Genomic DNA, 26,685 nt, shown 5'->3' with positions numbered 1-26,685 from the left:
CTATTTTTCTTAAGTTTCCTCATGTGGTAGAAGTTCACTAGCCACCCTTTTTAATATTCACCTCATGGGAGCCGTCAGCCATCCTCTATTTCTTGGTGCTGCTATTGCATTTCCTCTCTTCCCCTGGGACAGCCCCATTCAGTCCTTTGAAGTCCCCTCTCTCCCTCTCCCTCTCCCTTCCACCCTCCACCTTCCAACTGTTTTTTCTTTCCTTAGCTTTCATCAGTCCATGCTCCAGCCAGTGAACCTTGCTCACCTTTTTTTTTTTTTCAGTCACAAATTTTTTTTGACATGTGCTAAAAAGCTATTGGTTTCTCCCGTGACCCCCAACAAAAATAGTCTCATATACCTGAATCCATCTGAAATGCCTCTGATAACTGTCTTCTCCCCCATGCTCCCCAAAGAGCCCTGCATCCCTATGAGTGCTGCTCTGAGTGTGGTCCTCAGAAAGCAGCATCAGTAATACCAGCAGCACGTCACCTGTGACCTATGAGAAATATGGACTCTTGAGTCTTATACCGGCTCTGTATCTAAATCTTTGCAAGCAGGTTCTGGAATCAGCTCTCACAAGCCATCTGTGAATGCTTAACTCGGAAAAGCACCGTTCTACACACTCACAGCTACAAATGTAACTCCATTTGAAGATCCAGATGGGGCTTCTGTCCCGGAACACTAACTCATGTATCTTACTTCCCACTGGATTTTGCCGCGGCTCTGCCCATAGGCTCTTGAAACATAACATGTTTGAGATGGAAATCAAACAGTCCCCAGAAAAACCTATTATTCTTTCTACGTTGTCTGACTCATGCTACCTCATCCGTAATGCATCCCTAGAGCCCGTCACATATTAGGCCTTTAGTCTATGACAGTTGAGTATTAATTAATGAAATGTGAACTCTACGTATTATCTGAGGTAGAAGATACTGCTATGTAGACACTATAGGAAATGCCCTGACCTATCGAACATCGAAATCAGGTCTCTTCTCATTTAAACAGGAAATCCTTCCTGCAGTCCCTCCCCCACCGCATCTTCCTTTCTTGTTTGTCCACATACAGCCTGGGTCATTCCCTTTCCTCCTGGAAGGGTCCCCTAAATTACCTGCATCTTTTCTGTCTTTTTTTCCAGTTACTTTTGAAACATGTACCTACTTTTTCCCTGCCTCCCTGTTGCACATATAAATCAATAACCAGTGATAATTATGATTGATTCCTATGCACGGTGAAACTTGGATCAAGAGAAATTTGAATTTCAAAGTGCAGTTAGAAGTGGCGTCGTCCTGACCCGCGCTCAGAGGCGCACCTCCTCCCCCAGCTTAACTCTGTTTCTCTGCATTTGCAACAAATAAAGCAGTTTATTATTGAATTTTGTTCTCTCTTGTTTACTAATATTGCACTGGTACAGTTTGATTTTTGTAACAAAGGCTTGGCATTTCTGCTATTGCGTCAGCCACATAGGCCTTTGAAGGATAGCGAAGCCTTTGAAGTTTCAGCTTTTTTGAATGCATTCAAAACTAAGTGTAGTGTTTTTTTTTTTGTAACCTTACATTTTCTTTATCTGCCATTGTTGATGGAGGATAGAGTGGGAGTTATAAGTGAGGTGTGTTATATGTGGGGTCAATTTGTTCTTCCCGTTTCTGTTTTCATAGGTTGTTGTGTAACTAAATAAAAGCCACAACAGTGTTGTCCAGAATCACTGCTAGAACATAGGGCGCTATTAGACATTCCTCCCCAAGGCAAGACTCCGGGGGTAAATGTCAATGTATGTCCTGACTCCTTTCTGGTAAGAGTCTTTGTATAAACGAAGAAGAAGTACCAACTGGAGCCAAGACAGCTGCTGTGAGCCACAGGAAGGAAATAAATTAACAAAAGAAAGTAAATTAGGTTTATCGTGTTCATTGGCTTTGAACATTTAAAAGCAGGAATTCAAAGTAATAATTAGCTGTATGAGTCAGTTGTTTGGTCTTTTTTTTTTTTTTCATACATAAGATCAAGCTTTGTACAGCACAATACAGTTAAGACTCAAAAGTCCATATTAAGGTCATTTAACTTCTAAAATTTTGAATTAATGAATTCATGGAAGCATCCATATGTTGTTAGAGAGTTATGTGGACATTTTAAAGGTCTGTGCATTTTGATTGCATAGTGTCAGTGTTAGCATTGCTTTAAAAAGAACAGTGGGCAGTGGGCAGTGGTGGCGCCAGCCTTTAATCCCAGCACTTGGGAGGCAGAGGCAGGCGAATTTCTGACTTCAAGGCCAGCCTGGTCTACTTAGTGAGTTCCAGGACAGCCAGGTCTACACTGAGAAACCCTTTCTCTAAATAAATAAATAAATAAATAAATAAATAAATAAATAAATAAATAAATAAGAACAAGCATTTCTCCTAATACATTTATTTAAATGTCATAAATAAATGTAGATTTATTTAAAGATTTAAAATACTTGTTCTAAATCGGGAATCCTAGCATTGGTGAGCAAGTCTTGCACGGGGGCATTGTATTCACAGTGGTCTTGTGGAATTTTAGCGAGCCCATAGTAGGTAGTTGGTCCTCTTTAAACTCTCACTTTTGCTTCCTCAAGGGTGAGATCACATTATCCTGCCCCATCTCTCCATCCCTTCGGGGACCCTTCTGTTTCTCCATAACGTCTTCTGATAGCTGAAGAGCTAATTCTCCCTTCTTCTCTCCTGCTGCTCTAGGTATCAAACTGGTTTGGAAATAAGCGAATCCGGTACAAGAAGAACATAGGTAAATTTCAAGAGGAAGCCAATATTTATGCTGCCAAAACGGCTGTCACAGCCACCAATGTGTCAGCCCATGGAAGCCAAGCTAACTCGCCCTCTACTCCCAACTCAGCGGGTTAGTTTCCTCTTTGATTTGGGGGAATTATTTTCCATTTGTGTATTTGTTTTCCCTACTTTGAGATTTTGTTTTGATGCTTATGCGTTTTGACTCATCGATTTATAGTGCAATTATTATTTGTTGTCAGTGACAATTTGGGTTTTTTATCTTTTCATATCCAAAGGACAGTGTGCTTTTTAAGGTGGGGCTGTCTGCAATGTATATGTTTAACTTAAAATGGAGGTACATTGTTTGGATTTAATGAGACCTCTAAAATCACTGATCAAATTTAACATGTAGGCAGTTCCTTTGGATTTTCCTATGATGTTTTCATCCTTGTTTATCTTGCTGTCCCCATCGTGTCTGGGTCATGTGCTGGCGTGCCTCCTGGGCAGGAATATTCTTCTAGCAAAGGTCTCATTGGCAAATTCCAATCTCCAGGGCCAGGCTACAATATATCCTAGAAGCTGATTAGAGATATTATTCTTTATCGTTTTCTTTGATTGGTTTTCCTTATGTAAACTATCAGGAAAAATTACAAGCTATTAAGCCAAACTTTTCTGATTCTAGTGTTCATACTGGAACCTCAATCATATGCCCTGGGTCTAAGATTTATTTCCATGAACATGCATTGTACATTAAATTCAGACTATAAGCTGGCATAGAAGTACATTTTTAGAAATGCCCTGTTCTGTTACTTCTGAACCTCCATGGTGCCAATAAAAAGTCAGTAATATATGGAGTATAACCTCTATGGGTGTTTGCTGCAGAAAACATGTGCATACTTCTGGAGGGGAGAAAGGGGAAACAAAAGTTTCCTTATTTAATATGTTTAGTATCAGAAGTCATCCTACTCTATAACAGACAAAACACATTTATTTGGAATGTGGAGTGTCCTTCTAAGTCCAGTGATACCAATAATATACTAGCAAATCCAAATATATTGATTCATAATGTGGTTGCATATCTGATGTCTGAGGTTTCTATCGAGTATATATGATGATGTCGACCTCACAGTCTGGTTGTTTATGATGGGGCTTCTTTGTGCCGTATGCTGCCTTTGTAACTGGATACCTTAGGGCACCACACACTTTTCTTCTGTGAGCTGCTCCATGCATTAATTTGTTATCTTTGGGGTCTCCAATGGGGGCTATACTACCATGACCTTCTTTTGTTTAATTGGAATCAGGCATGAGGAGAGCCCTTGGCTTTAAACATTTGGCATCATAAGACACTATTTAATTTGATCCAGTTTTATGTTTCTCAGCTATTAAGGTCAGGATGCCCTGAAGAGAATGCTTTTGAAGGTTCTGTTGTTGTTGTTGTTGGCCATTGTTGCTCTTCCTCATTGTGGTATGATTGATAAAAGGTCCAGGCTAACAGGTCCAATAACCACAGTTCCTCTTTCCCTAGCTGGTTGATTATTGAAGATTTCAAACACAGCATCACAAGGTGAACTGCGGTGCTAGGCAGACATTCTCACTTATCTCTTTGGAAGAAGTATAATTCTGTCAATATTAGCAAAAATGCACTCAACAGTCCTGCAGAGGTTATCATAATGCAAAACAGATATCAAAATGACTTTTTCCCTGTCCCAGCTATATCTGCATCACAGATGGCTTAGCATGATTTATGACTAGTCCTTAGAAGGGCCCTGTGGGCTCCCTTCATTACTAAATCCATAACTATTTTTCTTTCCTAAAGCCCTTAAAAAGAGAAAAGTAAGCATTTTAATCCCCACTCTGTGTTTAAGAATTGTGTTGGCTCTTACGGAATGTCAGTCTGATTACAGTTTTCTAAGGAATTTTCTGGTAGCTTAAACTTCATATAACTATTCTGAGCACAAAGTACATTATTATGGAAAACTTGAGCTAAGCCTTCCAGTTGTGCCTAAGTTATTGGAAATAATTTGCAGGGGAACCCTTTGAAATGTTCCCTTTCTAATACGGAGAGCAAAGAAAACACTATTGTCGATGTGCAATAGCATGGAATTTTAAAAGATAAATGTCTTAACGGGAAAAAGTTATAAATGGGCTTTTCTGTATTTTCTTCAGCTTTTAACAGCCTAAATCACGGTGCAGATTTGAGGATAAGTGCTCAAACTTTTACATAGAGTGTTTATTACATTGTGTGCCATCTCCTCAGTAATTTCAAAGGAGAAGTGGTAATGGAAAGAGATTGTAAATAAAAGGTTAATATATGAAAAGGTATTTGGGGTAGATTTTGAAGTCCAGAATTCTGGCACCCATGACAGTTTTATATTTTCAATATGAAAATGGAAATTCTCCCAGAATCTTTGCTTACTTGACATGCTCATTTCCACTGCAGGAAAGGCAACACTACAAATAAGCCCTCTCCCCTCCCCTGGCTTTTGTGCAGTGAATAGCACTTGAGTGATTAGCAACCCATACCTAAGCAGCTCTCCTTTTTCAGTAGACTTCCCTCCCTTCCATTCACATGACCCCACTTCATAAAAATCACCTAGGACTAGGTGCTAGGGCTTTCTAAGTATGGAGAGATTTTCAGCATCATTTATTGTGTCTTCTAGCAGAGGCAGACAAAGCTGATGCAGTAATGAGGAAGGATAAAAAGAATGAAGTTGGGGGTGTGAGAAATGAGAGAACTGAACTACAAAATTGTAAAAAAAAAACATTGGCTATAGCTCACTGGGAGACTCCAAATAATGAGCTCTCGATTTCTCATGTTTAAACAAAAAGACTCTAGAAGCATGAGTTGAGGACTCAAAACGAGGCAGACGCTTGGAAGCAAGAGTGAAACATGATTACGTTCATATCTAATACGATCTGCCCTCTTCTGTATCCCCAGATGACATGGAAGTCTGGCTGAGTCAGGCTGGTCACCTCACCCATGGGAAACTTGGCTTTTTAGACTAGAGAAATTAAAGCAATATTTGCCCAGTAGCTTCTCATAAAACCTATATATCCAGTGAGAATCCATGAGCTCATGCTTTCAAATACTTTGAGTTTCTTAAGACAAACACATACCCTATCTTTGTTGAGTCATTAGTTCTCAACTAGGGGTAAGTATGCACCCCAGCAGGCATTCAGGAATAGCTTGGAGATGGTTTTCATTGTCGTCGGCTTCAATGGTGTTACTGACATGAATAGATAGAAATGGAGATCCTTGTAACCATCCCACCAGTCATAAGTTGCTCCCTACGCAGAGACTATCTAGCTGAAAGTGTCAAGCCTGCCAAGACTGGGAAGTCATGCTTTCTGTTTAGATATTATTACATTTTATTATTAAGTTAATTGGGGTTTATTGCATATTTGGGTGTTATTTGTTTTGTATTGTTTTTCGGGAGTAGTTTAGACTCCTAAAGACCATTTGAAATGAAAAGACTATCTTCGGGAACTTGCCTTATGAAAATGCATGTTAACACATTTCCAAGTCACAGTATTTGCCCAAGCAAATGCATTAGATTCCTGGGTGATCCATTACTTCTTCTTGCTCTAATTGAGTGCAGATGTCACTCCGTACACACCCCAAGTATCTGGGTGGCACTTGCCTTCATTCCTTAGCCAAATTCAGAACCTTTCAACTGCCAGGCACATCTTGATGTATGCTGGTTACTCCCCAGCACCCTGCAGATAAAGTGACTGGGTGGTCTCAGCAAGTCAGCTAATATACAGCTGTTCATTGGGGATTCTACCACTTCTAAGAAAACACATTCACTTTCTGTCTGGGATGTATACCCTGCTTGAAAGGCTCTCCATTCTTTCCAACTTTCAATGCTGGGCAAAGGAGTGCCCCCCCCCGCCCCCGCCCGCACACAAACACACCTTGATGCTTGTATAGACTTTATTGTGGTACTAGGAGCACCTGCTCTCTTCCATCCACACCATCACTTCGTCAAGATTCTCAGCAGACAGTCAGAAGCCACGACATGGCTGCACAGAGACCATGGAATGCTGAAACAGCACAGCCAAGAGCGCGGGGGACTATTTCTGCAATTACTGCTCTGATACAAATGCATTTGTACACGAAGTGCATTTGTATGCGCATATTTATCCCTGTGTATATTACACAGTCAGACATATTTACAATTTATCTTTGCACATATATTTTTTTAAATCATCTGTGTCAATTGCAGTGTACATCTTGTAGATGGCACGCTCCACATCTGCATGCTTCCATGGATGCCATGATCCTTGGCATCAGGGTAGCTCTTTGGGAATTTCTACTGTGGCACAGTTTGGGTAATGATTACCAATAGACCCTCAGCCAGGCATACAATATGTGTGACTAGTACATGCTATCTGAGAATGGGCGAGAAATAAAGTACCCAGGCTTCAGACTCAGCACTTTGGGGTCAAGGAGCTTAGGAAGTCTGATAATATGAGAACAGCTATTGTGTAGGTTCTTGGTTCTGATGCCCACAGAACAAGATGCAGATATTGCATTGGCTTTATTGTTTAGGCTTTGCGCCTGTGACTACAGACATGATCCGAGGGGACTACAACTCATATATCGAAGTCTAGGTTGACTATACAAGTGCAAGAATGGGAGCTACAATTCATGCTGTTTCTTCCATAGTTGGGAGGAGGGGGGGCGTTTCCAAAACAAAGTGCCTTAATAATGGAAGGAAGTTCAGACCAAAGTCTAAACTGCACATGATGAAATCTTATGCCTGTTTTTGCTAAGATTGAACATTTCCAATTCCTTCCAGATAAATTATATAGAAAAATACGTGCCAGACAAGTTACAGTCTGTTAGTAGATATTTCAGTCCCCCCTCAACCCATAAAGATAGCACTTCCTTTGCATGGAAAAGCAGGAATGAGAAGTGGGCTAGAGGGAGCAGCAGCATATATAGAAATATAGTTACAGAGCTTTTTGCATGAGGATGCAAACTCCCCAGAACACAGGAAAATGGAGACAGTTCTTAACTTGGGGTTGTTGCCAAGATTATAAACACCTGGTTCCTCTAAATGGCTCCTGCCGTTGACATGTGATGACACAGTAGACAGTTGTATATCAAGTTCCACGGCAGGGTGGAGAATACACTGCCTATTAAGTGGCTGTTCTCTGGGTGAAAAGAAAAGGTCTTCTCCTTTTCCTGGCTGCAGATAGACAGTTCTCTTGTGGAGCTCAGATCCCTGTCTTGGGAGAAGAGATAGAAAGCATCAAACAGGAGGCTGGGTGACTCTCTGTTGGTGGTGGCTGTCAGAAGAAACTCAGAGCAAGAAAGATCACAGGGTTAGAAGTCACAGAGTGCAACTGACCTGGGTCCCTGAGGTCTCTCCTTTACCAGGCTAACGTCATGTTTTTAACCAAACCTTGCACGCCGAGCTTTCTTTCCTATGCGCTGAGCTGCCCGCCGATTTCAGAGCTCTAATTAGTTTCATAAGCCCTGGTATTCAGGGTAAGCTTGGGCTAGGTTCATCCCATGGGAGCCTGTGTAGATGGATCTAAGGCCAACCAGATGGAACTTCCATCTCTGGCAGGTGAAAGCCCATGTTAAACTCTCCTTCTGGAGGCTAATTTTAAAAATTCCTAGAGGCACTTCATGCATGCTTGAAAATTCTGGGCCAGGGTTCTGCTTCGTCTTTCTGTGCTCTGGCAACTGGTAGGAAGACTGGGCTATTCTCACATAATCCTGCAGTCTTTGAGGTTTCCTGAGCTATTGCCACATAGCAAAGTTTACCTTGTTTCTAGAAATGGAGAGTATCTATACACCGCAGGAGTCGTTGCCTCTATGTACTCTCCTCCTGTGTGATGCCCCCAATGTGCAAGATGAATTCAGCAAAGCATATTTAGAATCCAGAAAAGGTACCCAGATGCTCTATGGTGGTAGCAGAAATATCATTGGCCAACCAGTATCGGTGACCATATTCTTCATCCTTTTGGCCTCATGGTCAACCCTAGACTATTAGAGGCATGAAGGAAAACTCCTAAGTAGATGGCACTAGAATACAGCTTCCCCACTTTCAGCTTAAAATCATTAGCCAAAAGCAGTCTTCATGACAACTTGGAACGAGGGATCACTTCATGTAACAGCAACAGTGTGCACCTTCTTGCTTGCTCTGTTCTTCATGCTACTAACCAGGCTCTGTGGATGCTGTTTTTGTCTTACATTTGATTTGGGGGGTTGCTTTGCATGTCGTTCTCCTCTTGGCTGTTGGTTGCAGGGTTGATCCTTTTCCTTTCTGTGATTCAGGTGCCTCACTCTTTCCTTTCCAGGTTCTTCCAGTTCTTTTAACATGTCAAACTCTGGAGATTTGTTCATGAGCGTGCAGTCACTCAATGGGGATTCTTACCAAGGGGCCCAGGTTGGAGCCAACGTGCAATCACAGGTAGGGACCCAGCCAATATGCCACCAGGTGGATTCAGTAGAGTGTACGAGCCTTCAGTTTTCTCAGCATCCTGCTCCTGTCTGGACAGAGAGAAGGAAAAAGAAAGGAAGGGAAAGGCAGACAGGGAGTAGTCAAACCAAATCAGAGTAAACTGAAACAGAACAAAGACAACCATTATCATAGGGGATGGTGCCCATGCTTCGGCTCTGGCTTGTCAGCTACACGAGGAAGGTAGGAAAGGAACAAATACAGAATGAGGTGAAGGAGGCCTGTGAGATGGGGGGAACTGGAGTCTCCGTTATTCATCAGAGGAAAAGGAATTTCAGCCCATTATCTCTTCCACGTTTCCCTCTCATCTGTTGATGTCCCATCTTCAGGATTTGCTAACATCAAGAAGTCATCGAGGGTCAGGCAGATGCATTAGTCCCCCCTGCTTTCATCTTAAGCTTTAAAATTACCGAAGCCATCTTGACTTAACACATACACTTAGTCATCCTTGAGGTCAATGGACTCGAGTTTCTGATGATAAAACCATAAATGGAGCCAAAAATCAAATCATGTGCCAAACCTCTGTGCTTCTTAGTGTAACCATCTACCTTCAAGACAGATACCTCAGGAAGCCATCCTGCTATCTCAGCATGAAGCATGGTCTGAGAGATTGAAGTCATATGCTCTGGGTCACAATGACTTGGGAAGATAGGAGTCACATCTACCTATCTGACACATGGAACAGAAAACATTACATGCCTGGAATAGACAGCTGGCTGGTGACTCAGCCCCTTGTATAGGAAGCACTGCCTAGAATCAAATTTGAGGTGATACAGGCAGGCTCTGGTCATGTGACTAAATGACTTACCATCATCAAAATACTGATTTAAAAAACAAAAAACAAAAAAACTTGGATCTTTATCCCAGTTCCCTCTCTCTATGACATGGCTGTCCAAGAGTAAAAAAATACCTTGACTCAAGTTGCATGAGATAATCTATAGGGAAGAAAAGTGGGGAAGGAGACGCTTCTGTCCTCTTCCCTCCATTCCCTATAGCTCCACATCTCCCTGTCCCCTCACACAGCATTGTACAATCTGTCTCAGTTTCAAGTGTCTTTTATTACTTTTAACTAAACTCATAAGTGACAATGGATTTGGCATCCAGGGGAGTCCCAGCCTCGTGCTTAGGACTTTCCCCCAGGAAGAGCATCTTCAAAATGATTGCTTCACTGTGTGGCATATCCTATCCGTAGCCTGTAAGAAGATGATGTGCTGTGTGCCTTTCTCTCTCTGACTAATTGCCTTTCTGTTGTTGTTCCTCTGTCTAGGTGGATACCCTTCGCCATGTTATCAGCCAGACAGGAGGATACAGTGACGGACTCGCAGCCAGTCAGATGTACAGTCCGCAGGGCATCAGTGTAAGCAAACAAGGTTCCCCCAACCCTTTGTTTCTATTCTATCACTGTCAATTATTTCAAAGCCACAGGGCCCAGAATGCCACTTAGTAGGACTTGTCTTAGCTTTACAGTCACCTAGTTTCTTGTTTCTTTATCGGTCATGCCATCGGCAGCATCCTCCCCAAGAAAGAACGTAGCGATTGGGCAGGCTTCATGCAGGCAGCTGGCGTCTAGGGCTGTCACACGCAATCAGTGTTTGCATGGCACCTGCGGCCACATGCATTCAGCTGAGAGGAGCTGCTAAACAGGTGACACCTAGTACAACAGTGGTAGGAAATGTCACCACAGGCTGGGACCAGGGCACCTGGAGAAGAAAACCAGTGGCCCAAATCCATTGCATCCAGGTCTATGACCATAAGAATAAAACACCCCTCTCCCAATCTGCCAATAGATGATTTTAAAAAATTGACACCAAGGCCTAGTATGTTGAAGGGACAGGGAGGGGGTGCAGACCATCTTCCACTTGTTCTTGGGTGCGCTGGCGGCTCCTGACTAGCATGAAAATTCATAGCGACAAGCTATGTCGCATAGAGTGAAATCGATCAGACAGACACAAGGAGAACCAAGTGTAGATTCGGGACAGCAATCCAACTTGATTTCTCAGATCAGCCGTCTGCTATCTCAGTGGCGATGACAGCAAGCTGGGACATGAGGGAAGCCTGGAAAAGGAGGTTGTTCTTTAGTTCAGGGGTGTTTTCCAGGCTTTTAGGGGTCATAGGAGACTCCGGTAGGATGACCGGCTTGGCATGGCTGAAGAAAGCGGAGCTTCGTTTGGTTCATGGAGAGCCATGCTATTGTTTGTTGCTGTTGGTATTGTTAAAATAAGTTAGGGAGTAGAAGGAAGGCAATATAGTCATGATTTAATAATGAGACCTCAATCTATTCTAATTAAAGCACAATGTCTGCAAGGATGTGGGAGGTGGCCCCTTCGACTCCACATTGAGTCTTGTCCTACCCAATTATGACAGATCTGGAAGGACTCAAGAGAAGAACAACTATCTCATCAGGTGAAGAATAATTATTTTAGAAATGAGGAAGGTAGGACTCATGGCTCCATCAGGAAAGTGCCTGCTATATGGGCACGAACATCTAAGGTTGTATCCATAGTGCCCATGTAAAAACGTCATCCAGCCACACATCCGTAAACCCATCCCTTGGGGAAGCAGAGTCAGGGAGGAGGCCCCTAGAGCTCTTTAGCCAGTGTGAGAGACTTAGTCGTAAGAAACGAAGGGCAAAGCAATGGAGGAAGGTACCAGACTTTAACCTTTGGCCTCTCCAGACACAGACACTTGTGTACATACCAACATGCACATCCCACACCATACACAAACTGCACACACACATAAAGAAGAATTCTTATCCCATAAAAGAGAAAGAGTAGGTGATACGTAACAGTTTTGATGTGGCCCTCACAGAGAGGAATCTGCTTCATCAGGAACAGTCTGAATAGGACAGGAATTGTTCACTGAGTAGAAGCATCAGAGAAGTGGTCTTCTGGTCCCACTCTAAATCTGAAGGTTTCACGTCATTAGAGAGCCTCATACATGGCTTGGCTAGTACCTTGGTAAGGACATGGTAAAAGTAAGTCAGTCACTAGGTAGGAGTTTTGGGGGGTGACATCTATTGCTACTTACAGTTAAGAATTCTCTCTCTCCTATTTTCAGGCAGAATCACGCCTGAGTTCATATCTTAACTACCGTTCTGTCTTTGCGAAGGAAGGCAAGGTCAGCCTGTCTTGTTGAACATACTTACAACAGTCATGCCATTTTTCTAGAAAGGTCCAGAGAGGGGATTCTCTCCATACTGTGCCTATGATCACAGTCATCATTGTTATTATTGTATTAGTGTTGGCATGCTGGGCACCCTGCTTAGGAGAGCACAAGGCCCTCTCAACAAGTCCGAGTGAAGGAAGAAGCTGGCTGGCTAGAGATGTAAGTGCACTTGCATCTGTGTATGGCTGAGCGTTTCTGAGATACTAGACTTCTCCAGAAAGGATTTTGTGCATTAAATGAAAGAGAAGAACATGAAGAATGTATAAGAAGTGGGAACAAAAATACAGATGTCTGGGGGAAAAAAAAACCTGAAGGAAGTCCTTATGAGTCAGTACAAAGTGGGTCTGACAGTTTCTTACTTGGCATATTTTTAATCCCTAACTGCAGTACTATAGTAAGCAGTGCTTGATGGGGGCGAGAGGAGTCTTCCACTATTGACCCTTCTGCATCTGGTGGGCTGGAAATCATTTCTGAGATAGTGTAACAAACATGTGCAGACAATTATGTCTGATTACATAACCTTAGCAACCCACCCCCCCCCCAAAAAAAGACTAGAAACACCATTTGAGCCACTCGTGTATATTTATTTTTTTTTTCCTGTAAATTGTAATAACTTTATTTCTGAGTCTTTAATATTCAGGCTGAGTGCATCAAAGGACAGTGGTCATATGATACGTTAATTCGGTGTCAATTTTTAAATGGGCCACCTACAGGAGATGAAGCATGTTGTGGCAAGATGTATTTTTAGATGGTGGTATTAGAAGCTAAGGCCTAGGCATATACAGAGTAGGTTTCTAACTGCCAAGATAGAGAAAGAGAAAAGGGAGGAGACTCAAGAGGAGACAGGGACAGGAATGAAAGATCTGAGCCAAAAAGCAAAAATAAACAATCCCTACACCCAAAGCAGCCATGGAACTCCCAGCTGGGATCTGGGTAGCCTCTCATTTGATGGAGGACATTTTCTGGGCACGACGCAGCCGCATCCTGGCTGGGTTTCCACAGCACTGATGTCTGATCCAGCTGCTGTCTATTTTTAAGTCGTGTAAAGTGTGGACCTTGAGCTGAGCTCAGAGCAATGGGATTATAAAGTTCTGGAGGTAGGGTCCTATGATGGGGTGCTAGAGAGATGACGGCCTGTCTCAGTAATCCCAGGCATGCTTTGGGGGAAATGAGGAGACAAGTAGAAAAAGGATGGGCTCAGCGTATGTTATTTCACATGAATATGTGAGAAGTGCTTCAGGTGTTAACTTTCTAGTTTGATCTTTGTTCTCCTCTTTATGAACAGTTTTCCCAGGGAGTATTTCTCATTGATGGTAGGATAGGGCACTGTTCTGATGCAAAGACATGGATTTGAAATGGACTCAGAGTTATACAAGACCTCAAGACCCCCTGTTACCCACCATGAATGGTAAATGTCACTTCTTCAAACACTTTGTGTTTTCATATGACCACAGACAATTCTTGATACACATAGAGAGATTCTAAGTAGCGCAGAGAGATTATTTCATTTCTCTGCCAGTCAGACATTCTTGAAGAAGGCCTAACTACGAGAGTCCTTCTTCCCGTCGCCCCTGCTACCATCCTGATTCTGGAAGTCATTCATTAACTAGGGCTCTGCACCAGGCTCCCGCTGCTGCTGTCTTCTGTTCATCTCCTCTCTTGCAAATCCCCACAGAAGCCTTCCAGTGCCATTCTTTGCTGGGAAATCATTAGCAGTCTTGATTCCCTGCCTAAGCAGCCCGAACTCTGAGGCCACATACAAGAGTTTGCATATCTGTTGGCCCAGCCTACCCGTCCTTAAACTCTGGCTTCCAAATCCAGTGACCTTTAATTGGTTACATCTTTAATCCTCCCCTCCTATGTCCGTGCTCCATGTGAATGCCTGGTGCCCCTGAAGACAGTGCTTCTCAGTGGCCTCAGTTGTCCCTCTAACCCCTTCTCTCTGTTGCCCACATGGGCATCCCTTCATTCCCACACTACCTTCCCTACGCCATTCCTGTGTGGGACATTGCTGAGCCTCATCTCAGTAGGTCCTGTCAGATATAGCCTCGGAGCCCCTTTCTTATATAGAGACTCTCCGGGAGAGCACCTGTTTGTTGGGTGGCCATGTCTCTAATGATTCTCCACACTCTCCTCACTCGATGTGGAGCTAGAGCCTGCACACTCTGATTGGAAGAAAATGGAAGCAACCCAAAAGGATGAAAGTTATAATCTCGGATCACAACAAACTGCCCTGAGAGTCTCTTTCAGAATTCACACTGTAGAATCCCTACAGTCTGACAGTTGATTTCCTTAGCTAAAGGGGCACCACATCAACTTTCTTGCGCCCCATCTCCTCCCCTCTCTCCATCTCCCCAGATTGTATCTCGAGTTCAAATGTGCAGAAGGAAGAAGTCTGACTCCAAGAAATCCCTCCCTTTGGAGTTAGAGATTTGTAAAAACAGAACCGTTACCCTGTAGGGTGAGATTATTTATTTTAAATTGTTTTGAAATGTGAGTTAAGGGAGTGGATTTGCTGCAGCCAGCCTGGAATGTCAATCCGCCTGTAGATTTTGCTTACTTAAAGGTTTTAGTGAACGTGTGAGTGTTTGTTATTATCTCTGGAGAGGCAGCCTGCCAATGACATCCAGTCATCAGGGGGAAAAACATTAATTTTTGGTTTGTGATAATTATAGAAATGGAAAAATAGAAGAGATGAGGCTTTTATCTTGAAAAATTGTAATGCAGGTGTTTTGTTGGAGTTTTCTTCTTTTTTTTTTCCCCTCATGTTAGGTGGACAAGGAAAAGAGTGAACACTGCTTAAGTAAATAAATAGAATGTAAATCATTAGGACAGAAATATCCTACCAGTTCAGTAAACATGTGACAAGCACTTAGATACCACAAGGTTTATTTAGCAACACTCAGCCACATGCCAGGCTTTATGGTTCTTAGCTGCTTCTGAGAGACCTTTCAGTTGCGCGTATTAAGATGGGGTGGCCATGTATGAAGTTGGAGGGCTGGGGTGGAGGTGAGGGGGTTGAGTAATCATTAAATTCATATGCAAATTGAATGTTAACAATCTCATTTTAGTCATAGCGAGCTTAATTCCCTCATAAATTAAATTTGAATGTGACTTTTGAAAGGGTTAAATTGTGTCCAGAAATGCTTCTGGTTTGCTGCCTTTGGATGACATTCAGGTCCTAGGACCTGGGATGAGGGCAGAGCCCCAGGCTAGTTATGTGAAGGGGCTGAGACAAAATGGAGAGGAACACACATGCATGGCCAGACTCTGATGAGTTCCCTTCATGACAGAACTCTTTGAATAAATAGATCAGAAGACCTTTAAAAGTTAATACAGTGTCTACACCTGCATGAAAGACTTAAAAAAACAGTTTTTTTTTCCTCTGCTCAAAGTTGTTAATGAATCAAAAAAAAAAATCACAGTGTTTTAATGTTATATACATCCGTCATTTCTCCTGGCTGCCAGCTTAAATGCTCTGGAAGCAAATACGGGCAGACCATTCATTGACTTGTTCGTTCATTTTCATTGGCCTGGACACTCGCCCATTCAATAATCATAAGCACATTTTTTTTAATCTTTGGGGAAATGTACATATGTCACATATGTCACATGTAGGTCAAGTGACAAAAGTGACCTGGACCTGGAATAATTCAAACCTCTGATGATGGTACTAGAGAGAAGTCTCTGCAGTTAAGACAACCCAAGATTGTTTCTTACAACTATCTGATTCTACTCCCAGGGATTCCCCTTTTCTGGACTCTATGGGCATCAGGCAAGCACATGGTGCATAAACACACATTGGGGAGGTGGGCAACCATAGACATTTAAAAAAAAAAAGAAGAACCAAAAACAAAACAAATCCCTCTGATGCCAATCAACTCAGGAACAACCAATAATATCTTTAGAAGAGTGTACTTCCCACCTCCCAGACACCCATACCCTGGGCTTCAGCACAACAGCAAGCATCTTTTCCTGCATGCTCCTTACCTCTTTGTAGATTCACAGTGAACTTATTTGTCCTCAAAGCCAGTGATATTTACACTCCAAGGGCACTACACTACATCCATACTCTGTGTGCACGCGCATGGTCTCTGTCTCAGTTCTGCCCATGTGACTATGGACAGCTTATTTTCCTTTGAGAGGATTCCATTTCCCAAACTCCAGAAAGGACAATTGAGATGAATGTTATATAAGCCATTGTCCACTTAATATTTTATATTATCTATGAATAGTGATTATTTTCCTATCCCCACAAATCAATAAGTATAGCATGAGGAGAGATGCTCAGATACACAAATAAGAATAAATTGTATTGCTGGGAAAATTCTAGGCTGGGAAGTTACCAATGTCCTCCATGTTCTTTTCATTGAAATTGTGTTTCTAGCATCCTGTACAGCTCAGGCCACTCTCAGGTTCTGAGAAATTATTCCAGACTCATGTGGCTCCTGCCTTCTACACTGTGAATAAAAAACACAACTTCAAAAGGGAATTCACTTTTGTGGTTGCTCTGAAAGGGCCATGTCCCCGTAGACCTCAGTAAACACTTAGTATAATAAATTAAGCAAAGCCTAGTTATGGGAAACAGCATAGGTTTCTGAAGAGGACCACTCTCTACTGGGTCTAGCCTGGTCTACTCTTTCTTTCTGAAGAAGTCTATGTTCAGAGACAAGCTTGTCTTGTGTATACTATTATTCTGTTCTTGTTATTATTGTTGTTCCTCCTCTTCTTCTATCTCCTCCTCCACCTGCTCCTCCTCCTCCTCCTCTTCTTCTTCTTCTTCAAAAAAAATCCCATTGTTTTGATACAAAAGTAAAAGTGGGTAAGTTTTTGAAGTTTCTGCTTCTCTGGTTATATTTTAGTCTGAGGAGATTCTTTTCCAGATCTCTAAATATTAAATATTTAGAAATCTTCATATCTAAATCTGCTTCAGTTTTACAGTATGGATAGCAAATGAAGAAATGATTCATTCAACAAATATTTTGTGAGAACCTTCTAATATCCCATATCAATAAGAGAAACATTAATAGGATGTAGCTCTAGCAATCCATAACATTACCGGAAGCTGAAAGGAATGGAGATTATCTGCCTTAGTCATCTGGTTCTTGGACAGAGAGCTATACCACCTAATACAATCAATATAATACATTATCTTAAAGGCATCTTGGAACTAGATGTCAAAAGAGGCATTTATATATGTCATCCAACCATCTAAAATATTTGAATTACTTATAAATATGATTGGCCTTTGCTGTGTATTCTTTTATATTTATTACAAGTCGTTACAGCAATGGGATTTTTGTCTTGGTAAGAATCGTCTATTTTAATCTTGTTTAGTAAGTTAACACACAACTATGTAGTACTTGGTATGTGACTAGTGTTTAAAAAAGGGGGGTTAATCTTACCTAATTTCAATTAATTTAAAAATAGTCACTTGTACGTACTGGCTGCCATCTTGGGCAGTGAGACCTATGTGTTCTGCCAGTCATTTGACAGACACCCAAAGTCATTCAGTAGTGTGAGAGGCATGGCGATGCTGTGAAAGAAGGATAAACACTCTTAAAAAAAATACAGAAAACAATGATTTTTGCTGTTCTAAGATAAATAAAACCCTTATTTAAAATTAGCCACGTATGGGAAGCTAAAACACATTAGCATAAGGATAAACTTTAAGCAAGGAAATAATATGGAGGCATATTTAAAATATAAATATAGAATTACCTACATTTATTATAGTCCTTACTTGCAGTAATTTTCAGCTACTTAATTCCCCTAATTATAATTTTTCTAGCCTGCCCAGGTCATGTTCATGTTGAACCCTTTGGCTAAGACTTAAGCATTCCACGCTTCTACAAAGTGCAGGCTCTATTTCAGTTCCCTCTGCTGACCTCTGCAATCCTCTCTCACAGCCTTTGCCTTGCCACCTCCTTCCTGCCCTCTTAGTCTGTGCAGTGTGGCTGGCACCTCAGCAGTATCACCCGGGGGGCCAGTGAACAGTGAAGAACTTTGGTCCCCATCCAGACCTGTTAATTTGGTTTCTAAGATTTCACTTGATCCCCTTGTAAGTTCTAAGCTTGTGAAAGTCATCTTGAGGGCATCAAGTCTTTAAATCCTTCTTAACATAAGACTTCTCTAAAATAAGGAAGTAATATATTGGTTTCTTCTTAAAATTCTTTAATTTTTCAAGAATTTTCTTTAAGCATTGGTGGATATGCCCTACCCCCAAAGGAAGAATTTAATGTGTAAGGGACTGGGGAGATAGCTCAGTTATCCTTGCAAACATGAGAATTTTGGTTCCGTTCCCCAGAACCCATGTAAGAAGTCAGCGCATTTATACAATCCTAGAATCCTGGGGCTGGCAAGGTGAGGTGGGAGACAGAGACACGTGGATCCCTGGAAATGCTCACCACAGTAAATCTAGCTCATGTAGCAAAATCCCAGGCTAATGAGGGACTGACTCTCCAAGCACGTAAGTGCCCAAGACTCCTGAGGACTGACACCCAAGTTTGAATTGACCTCCACTTGTGTCCCATGCATGTGCACACAAACCCACACACGTGCACTTGCACACATGATTTTTTTTATAGTACAACCAAACTGGCTAGATTCTGCCATTGTATCTGCCGGTGTCGTCATGCACACGTATGTGCACCCTTCAAACCTTCATCAGTTCATAGAACATTCCACAGAACATAGTATGCTTCCCCTTACATAAATATGGCTGTTATGCGTATCATGACCAGAGTCAGTGCTTACACATACTGTTTTCATTCTGAGGCCACATTTTCTACAACTTGATGTGCAAATTGTGAGTGCACATTCTCAGCATTTTGGTGGGTACAGTAAGGACACGTGTGCTTTGGTTTCTGTGCTATATCTCCATACACCTGCCCGGTTCTCATAATTTATAAAGACAAACAAAAGGGCAGGTAGAGGAAGAAGGGCAAAGCCCATAGGTATGCACAGAACAGTCTGGACTTTTCCAGGCTGTCTAAGGTTCCTTTCCTTCCCCTTCCCCAGCCTACCTCACCCTTATACTTGTCTTGGAGCCAAGGAGTGCTAGAAAAGCCATTTAAACTCAAGTAGGGTGATTTATTCTATATTTGCCTATGGTTTTGATCTGGTATACTTTCTTTTAAAGGGAATTATAAACTGCCCTTTTCATATGAAATGCTTTTGAAATCTGTATAAACAGAAACATCAGAAGGACTCCCTCATGTGTAGGATATTAAAGCTTCCCTTTTTTTTTTTTTTTGGCATTTTTCCCCATTTTAATCTGGTGTCCTTGAACTACAACTCTACTCTGTCTTCCTTGACTCCCCAAACTCAGACAAAACTTTTGCCCTCGTAGTTAGGACTTGCATGAGACTTACATCTATCTACTCAAGGAAACAATCATGGCCACACCTGAGCTTCCCCCAAAGGGACACTGCCAGGGAATGATGCTCTGACACAGGAAGTATTTGGTCCTTCCCTCATCCACTGAGACATTCTGGAAAGACCTCCCATGAGTTTGAAGGCTCTGTGCATCTTCTGGATGGGGAAAAGGACAGCAGACATGCCTCACTACCTCACTCTGTGTTTACAGTTCTAGTGCTAAGCTTGGTTTCCACTGATTATGCCAGGAGCAGTAGCTCATTATATTTATTGAGATCCTACTAGAGCCTTGTCAACTGAGGCCAGAGTGATTATGTGTTTTGCCCAAGGTCAAGTAGCATGTAACAGAGCCAGGTGTGGATCCAGTAGTCATAGTCCTTAAACTGCTTAAATGTGGGCATTGTCAAGATCCTTGTACTATGAGCATCTGATAAGTTGCCCTGCAATGCATCTTTTTTTTTTTTACCTTGTGATTTTTTTTATTACATCTTTTCCTCAATTACATTTCCAATGCTATCCCAAAAGTCCCTATACCCTCCCCCCTACTTCCTGCAATGCATCTTTTGTAACTTAAAGGGTATGAGAAAGGACTCTGAGAACGGATTCCCTCTTCAATTGGGTACCCTCTCTGAAGTCTTACATTTCGTCAATTCTGTCATCAAAATTAAAGCTGGACAATTATAAGAACAGTCCTATCCTGCATATGCCTACCCTCTACCTTGGTCGTGATGTTTTGCCCAGAGGCCTCATGAAACCCAGAAGTGATAAGAGATCACAAACCAAGCATCTCTTGTAAAAAGACTGGGTGGTTCATTGTGACAGAAGGGAAACTTTGTGTCTGGAATATGGAGTACTCATATCACTTAGAAGTGGCTTTGTTGCTGTTGCTTATTTTTCTAATCTGGAGGACAGTAAGAGGGGGAAAGGGGATGTGGCTTTTGCCTGTGAATATTTTAATAGCTTTTGCATGTTAAATGATGGTGTTAGGAGCTGAAAGGTTCACAGGGAAGAAACTGGAACAGCATCTACTTAACAGGCATTTCTCGGAGACAAAGGGTAAGAAAACCCCCTCACCTTGCTGGCCCAGGACCTTCATAGAGTTTCCTTCCTCCTTGTGCACATAACACTTAAAATATAAGTTAAAAGGAGTAAATGCATGGGGATATGAATATGAATATCACTTGGATAAAATTAAGAAAGATAAATAGGGAAAATATAGAGCAAGAGTTAATAATTTTTTAAAACATGAGACAGTGAGAAACAGAAGTATGAAATAGAAATACACTATTCACTTGTAAAGTGACAACCGGACAAAATTGGCAACAGAGGGATAAAACTGTATATGGAATACAAAGTGAGGGTTAAAAACAATTAAGATACATAAGTACTAAAGGAGGACAATAAAAGCAAGTATGCTGGGACACGTGGTTAAATAGACCCCATCCGCAAGGACACAGAGGCTCAAAACAACAAGCCAAAATCATATAAAATAGCGACTTAAAGGACAATTAAAAAGCAATAATGATAGAGGATTAACGGGCTAGATTGACACTTGTAATTGTATTCATTGCTAGCACTGACTTGCTTTTTGATGTGAGGCACTTCATATGCCTTAGCTTACTTAACTCACATGTACTCCTAAAATGCCAATACTTAAGAAAGTGCAAGCAAAATAGATGAACATCAGAATAATTCACCAGAAAAGTGGTGAAAGCTAGCAAGATGGACCTGCAGGTGACACGTTCCCATTATTTAATCCTTTTGTTAAATTTTCATGGGTACTTCCCGAGGAGTTCTCTTTCTCTTCCTCTCGTGAAGTGTCTGGGGCTATCTATATCCATCCTCTTAGTGGCATCAGTAAGGTGGTCCTTTTCTAGAAGGAATCCTCAGTGGTGAAAACTCCCAATACTATTCGGACCTTGTGGCAGTTGACAAGCCTGTGATGGGGTTCCGCCTCGGAACTTGGCTCAGGTTCCTCGGATGTATTCTAAGGCATCCTAAAGTTGGGATGAAGTCCTTTGCTGATCTGTACTTGTCCTCTCTCTTGGACCATGGACTTCTGAAAAAGGATCCTTTTTCTTGTGCCCAGAACAAAGTACTTCAGCTTGAGCCTGATACTTAGCATACAGTGAATGCTTCTTTAAAATGAAGCCAGATCAGTGGTCCCCAACCTTCCTAATGCTGCTACCCGTTAATACAGTTCCTCATGTTGTAGTGACCCCAACCATACAATTATTTTGTTTCTACTTCATAATTGTGATTTTACTGCCATTATGAATTATAATGTAAATATCTGGTATGAAAGATCTCATGATATAGGACCCTAAGAGGGTTGCAACCCACAAGTTTACAATCGCAGGTCTAGATGAAGTTGCTACCACTGTGGGGTTGTGTTGTCGATGTTATTGTAGGGATAGGTTGGGTTTGATTTGATTGGGTTGAGTTGTTGGGTTGGGTTGGGTTTGGTTTGGTTTGGTTTGGTTTGGTTTGGTTTGGTTTGGTTTGGTTTGGTAGACGTGGTCACCTGGCATCAGATTGTTGAGACTGGTTTTTTTGTTTTTTGGTTTTTTTCCTGCCTGAAACCTACACAGACATTCATTTGTGTAGTCTCGAATGTTTCTCTACCAGAGCGACCTGAGCAAGGCCTTTTCCCCTGACCTTTTCTATTTATTATAGATTTGCCATCTTTGACCTCCTCCTTGTTTCTATAATTCTATCTCTGCATGCCGGAAATATCTCACAGGGGGTAGATAACAGTAGCTTCCCTTCCCCCATCTTCCCTGTGCAGGAGGTGATGTCAAAGTGGTTTGAATTTGATCCAGAATTCCTCCCTTCATCCATGCTTTGCTCAGTAGACATACTCCTATGGTCTCTCACTAATCAGTTTTTATGTTGGGTGGGCATGATGGAAGAAAAGACAAAAAGAGTCCCGGTGCCTCTTCTCTAAGTAGGCTGCCATTCTGTCTTGGTGGATTTCTGTGTTTGAAGTTATTTTTCAAAGGAAGGGAGTTTCTCTAAGTCTTAAGTTTTCATAGGTAAACTCACTTAAAAGAACTCAGAAATGACTTGGTAACACTCTCCTTGGAAGCCAGACCCCCTCCACACACAGCCCCTTCATGCAGTCTCTTCCAGGTTGGTCACAATCTGATCTCTTCTCATCCCCCAGGCTTTCAGAGATCTACTTGGGGGTGTAGATTTTCTTTTATACGCTTTGTTTAAATCTTCAATGTATTTTTTTCTTTTTCTTCTTTATTCTTTTTGACGACAAATGAATAGTTAGTACTGAAAATTAGAGAAAACAAAAAAATAACCCAGAATAAAATTACCACTTACTTTCAGCACTTCGGTCTGCCGGTACTTTGTGTGTATGTTTTTATGTGGGTGTACAAGAGTTACCTGTCATTTTGTAGCCTACTTATTTTCCCAAAAATATGTTATGCATACTTTTCCATATTATTAAACATTCTTCTCAAACATAACTTTAAATAGTTGCGTAGGAGCATGTTATAGGGCAGGTCCATAATTTTTTAGTATTATTAATAACGCAGCAGTAGACTTCCTGGTTTAGAAAATACAACACATGTTTTCTGTTATTTCCTTGGATAAATTTCTAGAAAAAAAATGGTGACATCAAAGGATAGGAACGTGTCTAAGGCCTTTGTAATAATGTATTGTAAACTTTCCTTCTGGAAAGTTCTATTATGTTGTAGTTCCTACTAGCAGTTTATAACTAGAATTTCCCCCACACCCTCAATAATAATGCCCGACAGCATTTCAGATTTTGTGAACTGTTTTGCTTTAATTTTACTTTTTTTTTAATTAGTGGTGATGTTGGATTTTTTTTTCATGTTCATTTTTTATCCCTCACCAACTTCAAAGGACTTCCATGCTGTAAGGATACTAACTTCTGAACTTAGCTAACACTTCAAGGATAAAGTACTGTTTCCAAATGAAAGAGGCAGGTTCAGAGTGAGTCACTATGTCTTTTTCTGTCTCTTTGGGATCTTGAGAGAGAAAAGCTGGGTAGAATACTTGACTCCCAGAGGTCTGAGGTAACTTGACATCTTCAGTACGTCTGACCTGTTTAAAAAAAAAAATCTACTCAGTATTGTAAGATGGAACTTAAAAATTATCCATAGGAACCTAAAGATACGTTATTAAATATAGGTTAAGTATCTTCAAGGATATTTCTTTGAAGATATACCTTATACCTATTTGACTAAGTCAAATAAATTAAGTCTTTCCTTGCCTAGTTCATAACCTGGTTGAAGAAATAGACACTGCATATGTTTAAGGTCCCTTTTTGTTATGACCTTGGCTAGACTGAGGTCAAGGAAGTTCTCCTTTGAGAGACTTGCAGCTTTTCTTATGCCTGTTTCTAGATCAGCTGCCATATGTATTCTTTGACCATCAGTAAGCAGCACACTTTTCTAGACTCCTGAATTCAGACCGTTTGCCTTCTCGTTCCATAGTACAGCATCTAGAAAGGCCAAGGCAGATTCCTCATCCATCAGGACAGCTGGAAATTTTCCACTGCAGAAATTGCTGTAATTAACTAAAGGGGGTGGCGGGGGATGTGATTTAAGAAGCTCGACCATCTTATGCTTAGATGGGAACCTCAGAATACAAGTAGGTACCTGCTAACATCCATGGACTATCGACTGAATAAAGCTCCTGAACTTTAAATTGTTGAGTCCATAGATTATTCCAAGCCCTCACTCTCATTTCAACAGAAAACGGAATTTTCTTATAACGACAACAACATCCACTGTAAGTGCATTGGGCACAATAGTGCCTAATGTCCCTCCACACTGTCTGCCTGCTTCTTCCCCCTCGGCTTCCCACTATATCCCGCCCCCACCCCTCTGTTAGCTGTAATGACCCTGCAAACACTAAATGGCATTTGAGTGCATTAAGCAGCAGACTCTCCAGTGACATAGCAATTACGGCTCTGAAATAGATTTGGTGCGTCACAGAAGATAAGGGTTTTGAAAGTTTCTGTTGTGATTATAGCCTGTAACTCCCACAAATAATAGGCTTCAAAATAAGAGGCTGCCAGCGAAGCCTTTGTGGCTTTGTCTCAGTGATGGCACGTAAATTGCTATTAATGTCCTAAGTGTACTTGAATATGCCAGTCTTTGGGATGTGGAGTTGGCTCCATGTCTCTCTTTACGCGGCATGTCATTGTTGGTCTGATAATCTGGGGTAATTGCTGTCTCTTGGATGGTCAGAAAAGTGTAAGAGGTTTAGCTTCCTGCGTGACAGTAAATAGCCTCAAGATTTACAGGGCCAGGGCATGTTCACAGTCCAGGCTGTGTGTGTTCCCAGCTTAGCCACCATCATCACAGCAATGTGGACATTATATCTGTGTGTACCCTGAGTCAACGATACACTTGGCAGCCAAAGCCAAGCAAAATCAAAGGTTATGAAAATGAAATGAAGAAGTCAGTTCAATGTGGGATCAGCCAATTGGATCATTTATCCCAAGAGTTTTAAAAATGTATGTTTTGCTTGACTTATCTAGATTTGGCTATATCAGTAAACATTTTCTTACATACTATACCTATTGCTTTCCATTATAGCCGTGTGTGTGTGTGTGTGTGTGTGTGTGAGCGCACACGTGTGCCTGTGTCTGGTATTTGTGTGTGTATGTGTGAAGTCTTGGGCTGTCATGAGTAATTTCTAAACCTATTTTAGTGGCCCTCGAACTTCAGGAATTGTGGAACAAATATATGATTTTTGACTACTGTATTGATTTGTGTGGGGACAGGGGAGGTTCTTTGAATGTCGTGAGTAATTTCTGAACCTGTGGCACTTAAAACTTAAACATGAGGAAATGTCAAAAGTGTATATGGGTTTGTTTTTTTTTTTTGACTGCTGTATTGATGTGTGTGTGTGTGTGTGTGTTGGTTTGTGCACCTCTGAGGATAAAGGATGTTTATTCAGCTATAAATAGAATTCTCTTCACCAAAACATCTCTATTTGGCTGAATCAAGCTGAGCCTATTTTTCTTGGCCAGAAGATCAGGATAATCTTTGAAAAGTTAAATAAGAACTGACTTTTCAGTTTTAACCCTCTGCTTATTATGTAGTTCGACTCAGGAGCCCTGTGCATATGTGGCATAGAAACATTTTGTAAAATCGTTTTACTTGTACTTTTAATAGGAGTGAGAAAGCAATCCTACACCTGAAACAGTACAGTGTCTCACATTCTGTGCGAGCCTCAGAGTACTACAGCTGCCTTCAGCCTCTGTCTTCTATGCCTTATGTAGCACTGTTAATTCCAGGTCTTCATGGTAGATGAAGGTAGGAAAAAAGGTGCTCACTAGGGAGCAGCAAAGCAGGTCACCTCTGAGTGCCAACTCGAAATGATGACTGTACATTGCCACCTAGCCCCAGTGCCCCTTGTCTGAAGCACTCAGAGTATTATCCCATGATGGGGACTAAGTTTGGTCAATTTAGTGTCCTCTCCTGAGGAGTTAGAATGAGTTCTCATTGATCTCTATGTCAATGCCAATATGTATTTATCATCCAGGGTAAGCAAATGACCTATCCCACATAGTTTTGCAACCAGGGCCCCATCTTCCTAGGGTCAGGATACTGGCGCAGCTTTCAAAGCACCAGTTCTTCATTCATGTAACAAAGGTGTTTCTCTGAGAAGCTGCTTCGTTAGACAGGTTCCTCGCCTTCATGTGCCTTCTTGTTGTATTATTTACCGCCTCACTAAGGAGAAATGTCAAAGCAAGATCTTCCTGGGCTCTTCAAGTCCAGCGATCAAGTTTCCTGTGTCCTCGGCCCTATTTCTAACACCTGCCCCATGGCCACGTTTGGATTCCACAGAGCCTTTAGCTAGAGTTCTCTTTCTGTTTGGAAGCCTCTTTGCTCCACTCTTTTACTTCTCTGTGTTCTATTCACCTTTAGACTGACAGTCCAGAGTGT

The 26,685-nt window shown here is 41.6% G+C and overlaps 1 protein-coding gene across 5 annotated transcripts in view; it reads left to right on the top strand.

Moving 5' to 3' along the window:
• The window catches only part of Pbx1 (PBX homeobox 1), a 314,273-nt gene that overhangs the window by 239,351 nt on the left and 48,237 nt on the right, over window positions 1-26,685 (top strand). For 2 of the 5 annotated variants that reach the window (XM_029480163.1, XM_029480161.1), the window contains exons 6-8: window positions 2,697-2,856; window positions 9,042-9,154; window positions 10,470-10,559. In XM_029480163.1, the coding sequence (XP_029336023.1) occupies window positions 2,697-2,856; window positions 9,042-9,154; window positions 10,470-10,559 (363 nt within the window). The remainder of the gene's footprint in view (window positions 1-2,696; window positions 2,857-9,041; window positions 9,155-10,469; window positions 10,560-26,685) is intronic. The other 3 variants (XM_021158888.2, XM_021158883.2, XM_029480164.1) reach the window with 2 other exon arrangements.

Source organism: Mus caroli, chromosome 1 (assembly GCF_900094665.2).
Source record: "Mus caroli chromosome 1, CAROLI_EIJ_v1.1, whole genome shotgun sequence".
In the NCBI taxonomy this organism is placed as follows: Eukaryota; Metazoa; Chordata; class Mammalia; order Rodentia; family Muridae; genus Mus; species Mus caroli.
The sequence above is the reverse complement of the archived record's forward strand: the minus strand, read 5'-3'. Positions and strand labels throughout refer to the sequence as shown.